General features: G+C 36.8%; 1 protein-coding gene across 1 annotated transcript; it reads right to left on the bottom strand.

Moving 5' to 3' along the window:
• Positions 1-3,165: 3,165 nt before the first annotated feature.
• CD93 (CD93 molecule) lies at positions 3,166-5,990 on the bottom strand. Its single transcript, XM_051975841.1, has one exon. The coding sequence runs from the start codon at positions 5,860-5,862 to the stop codon at positions 3,856-3,858; it is 2,007 nt and encodes a 668-aa protein (XP_051831801.1). The 5' UTR covers positions 5,863-5,990; the 3' UTR covers positions 3,166-3,855.
• Between the last annotated feature and the right edge of the window lie 7,794 nt (positions 5,991-13,784).

Raw genomic sequence — 13,784 nt, 5'->3', positions numbered from 1 at the left:
GGTGATGGTCGCCCACATTGAGATTGAAATTGTTAAATACTCAAGGTAAACCATAATGGAAATGACTCTCATATAGACATTGAGGTAGTTTCTTTATCTGTTCTCTTCCTTTTAACTCTACAGGGCAAATCAATGGTCCCTCTTCTGCCAGAGAATAGAGATAGATGTACCCATTCTCACAGAAACCTTTACATGGCTTCCTTCTATATATTTGTGCTAAGCTGGCCTCTAATGTGAAGATCAGAAAATAGGGTGGTTCTGTATTCTATTGCATTATTTTATAATAATAGATATATTATAATGTGTAGTAACAACTGAGTTCATAACTCATGTCAGCAAATTCAAAACTTTCTAGGAGCTTAATCAAAAGCAATAATTGTGATAGGACTTTCAGTGAAAAACCTTTCTTTATAATGAATGTCATTATTTCGAAATGATAAAAATAAAATTTTGAAGTGACCTACAGGTAAAATTATTGCACTGGATGTTCATTTGATCTTTAAAATAGGTGATCCTCTTGGATAAGTTATGAAGAGATGCTAAGACATATTCTTCCTAGAAGTTGGAAAAAAACTTTAAAATGTCTCACAAAGTGCCAATTTCTCAATTAGTCCTCAGGGACCAAGACACACCAAGTAACATATTATATATATATATATATATATATATATATATATATATCCTTGTTGGCTGTTCAGATGATGATTCTTAATAATCAGGAATATCAACAAATAGCTATGCAACCTGATAAAATGCAGTCAATCATTAAGAAGCAGAAGTCTCTGTACAACATATAGAAAAAAGCCTTTTCAATTGGTACATTTCAAAATGTCATTGTTATAAATTAAATCTATTTTGAAATAGCTTTTCTATATAAGCTTTCTTTTCAGGTACTGCTTTTCATAAAAAATTCTTTCACTTTATCAGAAAGTCTGTCATTCTGATAAAATTAAGGACTTAGGTTAAAAGGTGAAATGCAGCAAAAATTTCTTTAGGAAACCTTACAATGCCATTAGATTAGCCAGAGCCGCCACCCTAAACCTCCACCTGATTCTATACTTCATTATTCTTCAACACTTGGCTACAATAACCAATAAAAATGACAATATATTCCATTTTTATAACAAATTTCAAAATACTTCCAATATTTCCTATATATACTATCACTTATATTGCTTTCTGGAATCAACTGAGCAAGATTAAGGGAATTATAAAAATAAAGACTAATGATGTATTCCATTGGCCATAAAGTAGTGATAGAAAATTGATGAAGAAAATAGCTACCTGTTAAAAATGTAAAGCAAACTTTAGATTTTTGTTTGTTTGTTTCTTACTTACACATCTTTAGAGTTTTTTCTACCTTTGATCTATTTTTAATAAATATGTTCTTTATTAGCAGTAAACTGAAACCTGGAGATCAGTTTCTTCAACTGTATTATGATTTCCTATCAATTGCAGATATTTACTACAAAGTTATAATGTATTTCGATGTCCAGATGTGGAAAATATGCTAGAAGATGGTGAAGAAATGAATTATAGCTAGTTCATTTATGTCAGAGCTACTAGCCAGTTTCTCTTCTGACAACCTCTAGCAAAATTCAGTCATAGATTTAGAGCCTAAATGGATCCCAGAGATTGTCTTGTCCAGTCTCCTTGTTTTACAAGTCTGAGATTCAGACTAGATTCCCTGAATCCAAAACCCTGTGCCCTTTCTACTGTATCATGCTATCTCTCCATTCTTATATTCATTTTTATAGTAATGTAATTTTTTGACATGTTAATAAGTCCCCATTGAACACTTTCTGTGACACAAAATTTTACCATATAAAGAGATGAGCAAAATCATCTAATATGGTTATTATAACTGGAAGACAGTAATGTAAGTTTCCATTTTTCAGCTAAACATTTCAGGGAGAGAGAGAGAGAAAGAGAGAGAGAGAGAGAAACAAAAGAGAGAGAGAGAGAAAGAAAGAAAGAAAGAAAGAAAGAAAGAAAGAAAGAAAGAAAGAAAGAAAGAAAGAAAGAAAGAAAATTAATTTTACTCTCAGTCACCTAGAACTAACTTTTCTTCCTTTCACTTTTGAGAAAGCCCCCTGAAGATTTATCTCATTTCCCAAAATAAATTCTTATCCCAGATGTGAAATTGATATCCATCCATTTACCCCAAGCACTCACATATATTCACATATTATGTAAATTCAATTGAACTTCAATAGCCAAGTCAGCCCCAGGCTCAAGAGAAAAGAGGGTGGTATGAAAGGAATGCTCTTCACCCAGGTGAATCACTTATCTGGGCAGCTATAGTCAGGGCTCAGGCAAAAAAGAAGTGGTTCCTTAGATCCTTTTGACATGATGTTCATGAAGGACTCCTAATACTTTGCCCCTATTGCCAAACCCCATTCACCAATAAGTAAGTCCTCAGACTGAATTTATCTTATAACTGAATACTGTAATAAAGTTCAATCCTAATGAATTGTGACCCTGACCCTGTCCAGCTGCAAACATAGCCTCAGTGCTTTCTTTAGTTACTATATCTTCTATATTTCTATAGTTACTATATAGAATTATAGTTATATATAGAGAGAACTATAGTTCTATAGTTACTAAATCTGACATGGTAGCTAGCTAGTCAGATGTGGAAATCTCCCAGGATCATTGCTTAATTGGATCTTTGTATTTTTCTTTCTTTAGATCTTTGGATTAAACATTAAAAAAAATAGCACCTTTAATTCACCTAAAATAACTTCTGTTATGGAATCCTGATTTCTAAAGACTTAGCTATTAAGATAATTCACTTCATGAATTGCTCACCCCAATGAGTTTCTTCAATATCTAATCATGGATATAAAGTTCAGCAAAAAAAACAGACATTAATTTGGTAACATATGCAGTATCAATTAAGTGCCCTTTTCAATACCAACTATATGACCTGAGGGATTATATGTATTGTTATAAAAAAACAATTCATGATTTTCATCCAACTGTTTTTCTAATAGACTACTGGAAAAAATGAAGATTAAAAAAAATTCTCTTAACATACAATTTCTCCTAGCCCATCCTCTTCCTTTTTTCTTTTTTCCTATCATGAACAGCTTCACAAAATGCTGGTTGAAAAAACAAAATTAAACTCCAACAGAACATGAAAACAGACAGAGTAGATGCCCATTGTTGATATTCATGAAACATTTATGTAAGCACAGTATCAAAATCCAGTTCCTCACAAACCCCACCCCTGTGTTTTAAAGGTACCATATATGCTGCTCACTCATAGGAAAGAGATATAAGTTCAAATCATCTGCTTTGAAAAAAAGAAAATTGACACAAAAAAAGAATGTCCTCAGAGCACAGGTTTACCATTGTTTCCTTCAATTCCAGTTCCAAACTTGAAAAGCATGCTTATATATACATAAATGTGTATATATATACATGTACATATATACACATATATGTATATATATAGATATTATTTTAGTATTCCATTTAAAATTAATCGTGATGAAAGATTGAAACATAGATTGTCTTGGCAAATGTTCTTATTGCCCATAATCTGTTACATGAGCATAGGATTGGAGTCCATTCTCATGTGTGTGGACATATATCCAAAGAGCTATGTATGTACATTCATATATTCTTTACATGTACACACACATATCAAAATACCCACAATACCCTTTTGTCTCTAGCAGTTCAATTTAAAGTACTGTTCTTACAGATTGTTCATTGATTGTAGTAGCTTTGTCTCCTGTCTTCAGTTTGATCTCTGGGGCTCACAGCCTTATAACAAAAACATTCCCCTCCTCCCTCCCCCTTTTTGGCTTCCCTTGCCTCCATCTCCTCCCTACAGGCTACCAGATTTTACCTGTACTCATTTTCTACTGCCCTGTTCTCAGCCTGCTCAGGGACCCAGGAGTAGCTGTCAGCTGCATTTTGAGGGGCCTTCTTCTCTGCCCTTTTTGCTTTCCTCTTGCGATAGAACACTAACCCCAGGGCCATAGCCAGAAGAAGCAAGGTGGCTGCTACTGTCCCCAAAATATAAAACAGGAGTAACCTCTGACCATCAGTGTCATCACTCTCATTTGCCAAGGATTCTCCTTTCTGGGATCCTCCATCAGGGGTGATCATTGATGTGGGGTGGGTGATGCTGGATACCACCTGAATTCTTGGTTGCGTACTGAATGTAGGAGGCCTAGAAGGGTCTTGAGTGAGAGGAGTATTAGTCTGTTGGGAAGGTCTCCCCACTGGAGGTACTATGTTGTAGAGAACTGCTCTATTAGCTCCTAAGGTAAATTCATATCTCTTGGTTGTGTCCAAAACTGAGGGAGAAAAACCATTGTTCTCTTTTTCTTGCTCCTTTTCCTCTTTCTCATTCTCCATTTCATTCATTTTCTCTCCTTCCTTTTCATCATTCTTTCTGTGACTGTCATCTGGAAGACCTGATTTGTTGTGGTTGGCAATGCAGGAGACCCCATTGGGGGCTAAATTCCATCCTGGCAGGCAGCCGCACTGGAAAGAACCTGGTACATTGTAGCAGAAGCCTTCACAGGGGTTTCTCTTCTCATCACATTCATTCACATCTTGGCACTGGGTCCCATCTTCCCCAGTTGTCTGGTAGCCCTTTTGGCAGGCACATTGAAAAGAGCCTACGGTGTTGATGCAAAGCTGTGCACAGGGGGGATGGTCCCCAGCACATTCATCCACATCCCAGCATTCCATTCCATTGTGGCCTTGGGGCTCGTACCCTGGGTGGCAGGTGCAATGGAAGCTACCAGGAGTGTTGACACACTTGTGAGTACATGGGAATCTACTGCACTCATCCACATCTTCACAATCTAGCCGATTTGGCGTGAGCTTGAAGCCTGCAGGACATTGACACTCATAGTGCTGTCCATGAGTCCCAGGGCTGCACTTTGCCTTTCCCCTGCATGGGTTGGGATGGCAAGGGTCTCGGGGGATACAGGACACCAAGTCATCTAGAAGGCGGTATCCTGGACGGCAGCCACAGAGGAATGAACCGTCTCCCCCCTCCAAGCATTCCTGCTGACAGCCACCATTATTGAAAGCACAGCCATGGTTTGGGGAGGCACAGAAAGGGCCTGGGGTGCCCCAGTCAAACAGGCTGGGGCTTCGTTCCTTGCACAAGAGGTAGTGACTCTTTTTTTCACCTCCGTCCCTACAGTTCACATTGGCTACCGAAGCAAAAGGCACAGCAGCCAGGGAGGTGCTTGTGGCCCCGAAGGGCGTTGTGTAAGTCACCTCACCTGGCCCCCCAAGAGCCACAGGATGGCACATACCTTTGAAACTGAACTTGCACACATAGCCCTCAATGTTCCTCACTGGTGAGCCTGGGGTGCCACAGGGACTTTCTGACCATTTGGGGACTGAGTGGGCAGAAGCAGGAGAAGAAAGATCCAAAAGGAGGGAGGCACAGCGCTTGGAGAGACATGTGCTCATGGGCTCCTTGTGCCAATTGGAGTAAGAAGTGTTCTCTCCACCTCCCACCCAGCTGAAGCCCTTCAGTGGGTCATCACGGTCCATGCACTTACTCTTTTCCCGTTGAAGCCCAATCCAGAATTTGACTGTCCGTGCTGGGGCCTCCCTGTCAGGCAGCTGGGCCAGGGCTTCTTGGATGTGCTGGGCTTCTTCTTCGCTTTTTACTGTGGCCAGGTTTCCCCCATTGGTACTGCAGTTGAGTTGGGCCTCGGCGGCACTGATCTTGCCCCAGTGAGCAGTATAGCAGGCAGTCCCAGCACACACAGCGGCTGCCTCCTCCTCCTCCTCATTGCTGGCCCTGGCCCAGGCCTTGGGGCTGAACAGCATCTGGCTGAGCAGCAGTAGGATCAGTGGGAGCAAGGCTGTCCCCATTGTGACTCCCAGCTTTCTCTCAGCAAGCAATGAAGGCCAGACCAGTGGCTGCTGCCTCTGCTCACACTTGTGGAGCTCCTATCTCAGCCCCCAGCTGTAGAGATGGGATCTGAAAGGCGCAGACTCATCCACTCTGAACACAAAGGAGAACCAAAAGGCAGCTGGTGTTTCACGTCCCCTTGACCCAAGGCGCATCCTGTGGCTGTTGTGTTTCTTATTTCTCACCGGAGACGGGGGCTTCCTGTAGAGAACAGTTGTGTGACTCCTGTTGCCTTCATGATTTTGTTGTTCCCAAGTGGAGCTACTCAGCGTCTCTTTGTCCTTGGCTAAGTCCTGTGGAAAAGCTGTACTGAAGGGAGAAAAAAAAATGTAGCTCAGAGATACTGTATACTTTATTTTGGCTTCATTTTCTTTCCCATCTACATGAGAAACTGAACTGGCATGCTACTATCTGAATAGGGCTTTTTTTGGGTAAAGAACTTAAAATTCCTATTCTTTGGAGGGACTTTTGCTAACCCATAATAGTATAAAACAGACTTTTGGTTCACAAATAGCCACTGTACCCATGTTGGGAGAGTGGGGTGGGATAAGGAGAAAAGAAGCTGCCCTGAGAGCTAGAGACCTGATGACATGGATAGTCATGATTTCAATCTTTTGGGGAAGCAACCAAACGTTTTTTTCACATATCTCATGTTCTCAATTAACATCGAGAGCCTTATCGTTCATTCCCTACATGAACTTTAAATAGAGAAAAAAATCTCTAAATAGGAATTGGGTCGTGGGAATGTCTGAGTTCCAAATGCTGTCCCAAGCCGTTTATGGAGCTTAAACTAAATTGGATTACGTAGTCAGTTTGAAAAGTTGTCAGAATCCAGTTTCTTGAGGAAACAGGTTGTTTGACAAACAAACATCCTGATGAGGGGAAAAACTTTTCCTGGGCCTGATCCTTGAAACTTATAACTTCAACTCACATATTAAAGTCGTGCAGTAGATTTAGGATCTTCTGGGTAAACTGTCAGAATCATGTGAAAGCAAAAAATAGGGCAGCTGCCACAAGAATTCCCCTGTTGTACTTTAATTAGCCATTTAATTGCTAAAGATCCCTGCCTATATCCTCAATCACCACTACATGCACGCACACACAGCCCTAAAAGCAGAAACTGGATTTCCCCCCTTTCTCTCTTCCACAAAGGCAGCCTGATTGAGGAAAGACAAAGTTTAATCGTTAGCCACTCCTATATATACATGTGTTGCTGTCAATACCTATTCCCTGAAGGTTCAGGCTGAAGCCTCCTTGTCAGAAGCAGTCAGTTCCATGCCTGCTCTGGATGGAAGGAGTGATTTATCTCCTCTTTGCCCCACGTTATGCAATGTTTCCCAGTGCTGAAAGAAGACAAATCAAGATCAATAAGATCTATATTAGCCATGTGGGAAAGGATTAGAGATCTGAAATTATAACAAAGAAGAAATAAAGTAGAATTATTTTAAAATAAAATAAATTTAGATGTATTTTTCTGAAGGTATAAATAGCTGAATCTGACAATATACTAAGGAAAAAGTAAACCCTTCCTTTCCTCACCCCTCACTCAAATATCATTTTCTTTAACAAAATTTATATTTGCTTTAAGGGGAGCATGCCACATTAATCCCAGTGGCCAAGTAATCGTGAAGAGGCATTAATTATGATCACATCAGAATTCTGACTTGTCTTTTTTTTCCCCAAATACTTTTTAAAATTTTTTTCTTTTTTATTGTAGTAAGTTTATTTATTTTTAATACACATTGCTATATGAATCATATTGGGAGAGAAAAATCAGAACAAAAGGGAAAATCCATGGGAGAGATTTAAAAAATAGAAAAAACAAATGAATATGGCATGTGTTGATTTATAGTCAGTCTCTTTAGATCTTTTTCTGGATGCAGATGGCATTTTTTGGCCAAAGTCTATTGGGATTGCTTTGGATCACTGAACTGCTGAGAAGAATCAAGACTTTCAAAGTTGCTCATCACATATTCTTGCTGTTATTGTGTACAATGTATTCCTAGTTCTTGTTTCCCTCAGCATCAGTTCATATAAATCTCTGCAGGTCTTTCTATAATCAGCTTGTTTATCATTTTTTCATAGAATAATATTCTGTAACTTTCGTGTAATACAGCTTGTTCAGCCAGTCCCCAATTGAGGGACATTCACTATTTTTCCAATTCTTTGTTACTACAAAAAGAGTTGCTACAAACATTTTTGCATATGAGGTCCTTTTCCCTCCTTTATGATTTCCTTGGGATACAGACCAAGTGATGGTGCTGCTGGGTCAAAGGGTATGCACTGTTTTATAGCCTTTTGGTCATAGTCACTGATTGCTTTCCAGAAAAATTGGATCATTTCACAACTTCACCAACAATGCATTATTGTCCCAGTGTTCCCATGTCCCCTCCAACATTTATCTTTATTTTTTCCTGTCATCTTAGCCTATCTGAGAGATGCCAGGTGTTACTTCAGAGTTGTTTTAATTTGAATTTCTCTAGTCAATAGTGATTTAGAACACTTTTCTATAACTATAAATGTCTTTAATTTCATCATCAGTAAATTGTTCATATCCTTTGATCATTTATCAATTAGGGAATAATGTGTATTCTTATAAATTTGACACAGTTCTTTTTATATTTTAGAAATGAAAACTTTATCAGAAATAGTCTGTAAAGATTTTTCACAGCTTTGTACTGCCCTTTTAATCTTGTTTCTTTTAGGGTTTTTAGTGTAAAACTTTTTTTAATTTAATGTAATCAATGTTGTCCATTTTGCCTTTCACAATGTCCTCTAGTTCTTCTTTGGTGATAAATTCCTATTGCTCCTCTACCGAGCCAGGACTGAGGGTCTTAGTAGTTGATTTGCTGTGATTAAGACTCTCTCACAGGCTTTCCCAGAGTCTATCTGAGTTGGGCTGAACACTCTTTTCACCCCAGGGAGATTAATTTTTTTTGAAGTTTTTTCAGTCTATCTTGAGCTGGAGAGAGGTTTCATTCTATCAGACTCTGTTCAGAGGCTTGGTTTTATGTGGTTTTTGAGGGAAACTGGGAGAGCTGGAGCAGTTTCCTGACTTTACTCCACCATCTTGGCTCCACCCCTCCTTAATTCAGTCTTAGTGTAAGTCTTAATGTATTCAAATCTAGGTCCTTCTTAGTGGCAGGCTTCCATAGCCAAATATTACTCACCTATTAGCTATAAGTTTCTTTTCCCAAAGAGCTTATTCTATGCTCAGAATGAAATCTTACAGGTAGGAGAAGTTTGCTCACTTTTTAAAAAGTGAGCAAAAAAAAAAATCATTAATTCTTTTTATTTATTTTTCTCATTCCATGAATATCAATTGAATAGCTATTATGAATAATGTAGGAGACATGAATTCGACTTTCTGGTCTTTATCTTGAAAGGAAAGTGGGAATCCTCACATTAATCCCAGTGATACAGTCTTAAATTATATTGCAAAATAACAATTGTAAACTTGTTTGCCAAGTAGAATGGACTGTTGAGAAATAGCATGAGTATTCCCATTCTATTTTCTCATCTCCCAACTCCCTGATTTCTGACTTTTGCTTCTTCTCCTACTAATATTAGCAACTTCTGCTGGATCAACCTGTGACTTCCTAGATTAGGAAAACTGCTGCATAAGAGTTACTTGGATGCTCCTACTTTCTATGGTAACCATTCATTTCCCTGAAAATAAATCATGAAGGAAGCAGAAAAAGGCAAAATGGACAACTTTGATTTAAGGGGCAAGAAGAACCATGCTTGAAGATCTTGTCAATAAAATGGAAGGAGACAGGAAATTGTCTAGTAAAATATTGGCTCAATTTAAAAAAGATACTTTGGACAAAATACAATATGGAAATTCCAAGATTTACAGCATTGTTCTTCCCTTCCTAATGATGATTCAACAGACTTTATTTAGAGTGTAGGTTATATCATTTCTCCCAGAAGAATAATAATGAACAATAATAATGAATACATAACCTTTAAGGCCCTGAAGATCCTTGCTCAGATATTCACTGATTTGTACATGAAAGTAACTCTGGATAAGTTTAGTACTTTCTATTAACTGAACTTGGTTTATGTAAATGGACTTAAAATTTTATTTTTATGGGCTGAATGAACACTCTGAGCTGCTTTTAGAAATTATTACTTTCCAAGAAGGCGTTATTTTGATCCTCAATCATCTATAATAAGTTTTGATTACTCAATAGCATTATTCAGTGTGGATCATCCAGGCCCTTTAATAGAGAGCTAATGTAATTTCCTGGACTTGGGAGTTCAAGTCTATACCCTGCCTCTTGCTGCTTATTGTGTGACTTAAAGCTGATTACTTATTTACTGACTAATCAATCAGTTATTTGTTAAATAGTTACCATGTGCTAGGCATTGTGCAAAGAGTCCAATGTTATTATCCTCACAGAGGTGTTGTGAGGGAAAAAAAATCTGTATAAAATGTTTTGAATACTAAAATATTCTAAATGTTAGTCCTTATTATTGATACTTTTAGCTCCTGCTCCCTTTTGTTGTCCAACTTTTAACCATTATCATGCTTGCTAGTTCTGGAATAGAAGAAGTAAGCAGAAGGAGATGATTTCATCTATAGAATTATAACAGATCGGAAATGATTGAAAGGTCTGCTTTTCTTATCCAATCTTAGTCCCCTATTGTCTTTTTCTTGAGCCAGCAAGTTGAAAATCAAGGGCTCACTGTTAGGCTCTTCCCTAGTCAGGCAGTTTTTCTGGGCAAGAAAAGGTTCCTTTATATCAAAGGGAAAAGGATGTTTATTAAACTGTTTCTAGTTATGCTGCCTGATTTTCAATAGGTTTAACTTGATTTCTTTGAGATAAACTGCTTATTTTCTTAGCCACATAAACACTTCTTATAGTACTATTGACTTTTTTTCCAAAAGTAACTGATTTCATAATAATATATTTATAAATTTATGTCATAATATAGAATATGTTAAATATTTATTTATAACACTTGAGATTTATACAAAATATTTGTGAGCAGTTTTACACATACACTTTTGTATATATATATATTTTGTTTACATATATACATATGTGTGTATGTGTGAATATATATATATATATATATATATATGAATATGAGTGTGTATGTATGTATATATATATATAGTGTATGTAGTGAATGTTAGCATATGCTGATGGGTACTGATTTGCACAAATAAGGATAAATTTGAATTTCCAAGAGGGTTATTTGTTAGCACCAGAAATTCAGTTAGCAATAAGGAAAGATGGATATTTTCAACAACTCATCTTAAACATGAAATTTTCAGTAGTTTTTTTTGTTTGTTTTTTTTGCAGATTTGCTCTTAAATCTTTTTTTAAAAATTGGTGATAAGGACAACAAATTGTGGGATTTTTGTGGTTCAAAAAGTTGCCAAGATAATTTTGCTATATTTGGATAATATTATCAAGTGAAATTAAAATGATCTAATTACTAGAAAGAAGTGCCAAGATTCAATTCTGTATAAAAGTAGACATCAATTGAGCATCAGCTCAAAAGAAATCACTTAGTGCCAATTAATAGACCCATTCTTTTTCTTTTTAATTTTTTTCTAGATTTCATTCATCTATCACCTGCATTTCTAAATATGTATGTGGCTTCTCCAGCCAAAGGAAGTGAGTGATGAAATAGGAAGAATACTGGACATAAAGTCAGAAAAGCTGGATTCTAATGTCACTTATTTTACTTATGAAATGAGTGGCCTGAGTCAAATAGTTTAGCTTCTCATATTTAAAATGAGGCAATTGGATTAGATGACCCTCTAATTCTTAACTCCTTTGGTTATAAGGAGGAAATATGTAGGCTATTTTAAGTTAAAAATCACAATAAATGTCAAGGGAGAGAAGAAAAAATCAGAACAATGTACTATTGCATGTCCACACCTGTGTAATTAAGAACAGAGCAATACCATGTAAGAAGAATAGAAGGAACTCTGTCTCCTAAAAGGGAAGTGAACAACTGAGACAGAGTGTGAGCTATGATCATCTGTACCATTGGCTTTTTTCAATCAAGAGACCAGCACTTTATATATATTCTATCAATATTAGGAGCAAAATTTCCAATATCCCATCTTTTTCTTGCAGTTTTGAGGCTCTGACATTAAAGTCCTGCTTGAGGATACTGTTCTTCCAGCCAAACTCAAAAGAAAAGTTTATTCTCAAAATTAAGAGGACTGGAGAATATTTTTAGCTTCCATTGAATAAAATGTATGCTTTTTTTCGAGCTCTAAGAATGTTTATACTCTACAATCCTTGAGACAGGCTGTCATCTCCTGGAGAGATTTAGCTAATTAAGCTGACATTGTGTATGTTAAAGAGGCTTAGATGGTGACCACGGTCTCACTTTTCATCTGGACATTTGACCTCTATAGATATATATTATCAAAGTTGGGTCAGTCATGAATCATGAGTGATTAATTCTGAAATATTTTCTTCTATGTTGGCTACTATGCCAGGCTGCTCTGTAAAGTCTTGTTTTCCCAGTGCCCTCATGTGATATGCTTGTGTAACAATAGGCTGTAGAAAATACCCAAAATACTGTCTCTACCCTAAGATATAGTGGAATGAATACTTCTGTACAAATTAAGAAAATATAGGTCATAGGATTCTAGATCTAAAGTTGAATGGGATTGTAAGGGTGTGATCCAACAACCTTATCTATGACATAGATAAATGAAATGTTTTCTTGAGGGTCACAGGGCTGGGTGCAAGGACCAAAATGCTGCTCCAGTTACCAACCTGTATGGAAGCAGACAAATGGTATAATCACTCTTTCTCAATATCTTCAATTATAAAAAAAGGAACAAATAAAATTAGGTCTCTCTTCCTTATAAGGTTGTGGTAAGCATGAAATGAAATAGTAAAGGATGGAGAGAAAGTGCTCCAGATTGATTATTATGCTCAACATTTTCAAGACAATTCATAATTAATTGTATTGATCTCAGTTCAATTCATAGTGTTTAGACAGAGTGAAAGGATGTCTTACAATCCAATACATACCTTTAAAAAAATTTTTTATGGGGAGTAGGGAAAGAAAACTTAAGCAAGTAGTATTTTAGAAATTATATATATATATATATATATATATATGTATATATATATACATATATATATATATATATATATATACAGAGAGAGAGAGAGAGAGAGAGAGAGAGAGAGAGAGAGAGAGAGAGAGAGAAAGAAAGAGAGAGAGAGAGAAACATTTAGTTTCTGGGAGGAATTCTAAAGAATACTTAGTCCAATACTCTAATCTTAAAGAAATGGCAAAGAAACAAAATAGCAGAGAGGTTCAACAATTTCCCTAAAGATCACAAAGTTAGAAACTTTCAGGGTGACAATTTCAACTTAATTTTTGTGGTTCCAATCTAGGCTGTCACTTTGATCCAACAGAATTGAGACCATTACAGAATGGAGCCAGTTATTGGACTATTACAGTAGCTTCCCAATGGATTTCCCAGCCTCCAGGCTCTCCCATCTCAACCCTTTCAATTCATCCTTAACTAAACTGGCAAAGTGATGTTTGCTTAAATATAGATTTGATCATGATCCTCTCATGCTCAATAAATTCTAGAGGTTCCCTATTACTTTTAGAATCAATTTCTCCTCAATTTGGTGTTTAAAGTTTTTCACAACTTTGCTACATTCTACCCTTCCAGGTTTACTATTTATTAGTTCTCCTTAAACTTTGGTACAGACCAATATTCTCTCACTTTTCATCACACGTGACATGATATCTACTGTTTCCTTGCCTTTGTACAGACTATGTCTTGTCCTTCAAATGTATTTCCTTCTTAATATCTTATCAGTATTAGCCTCTTATTTCTAGTTTCCTTGAAAGCTCAGCTTAAATGGCAACTTGAGAC

This window comes from Antechinus flavipes, chromosome 2, assembly GCF_016432865.1.
Source record: "Antechinus flavipes isolate AdamAnt ecotype Samford, QLD, Australia chromosome 2, AdamAnt_v2, whole genome shotgun sequence".
NCBI classification, from domain to species: Eukaryota; Metazoa; Chordata; class Mammalia; order Dasyuromorphia; family Dasyuridae; genus Antechinus; species Antechinus flavipes.
This window is presented reverse-complemented; position numbering and strand designations above follow the sequence as displayed.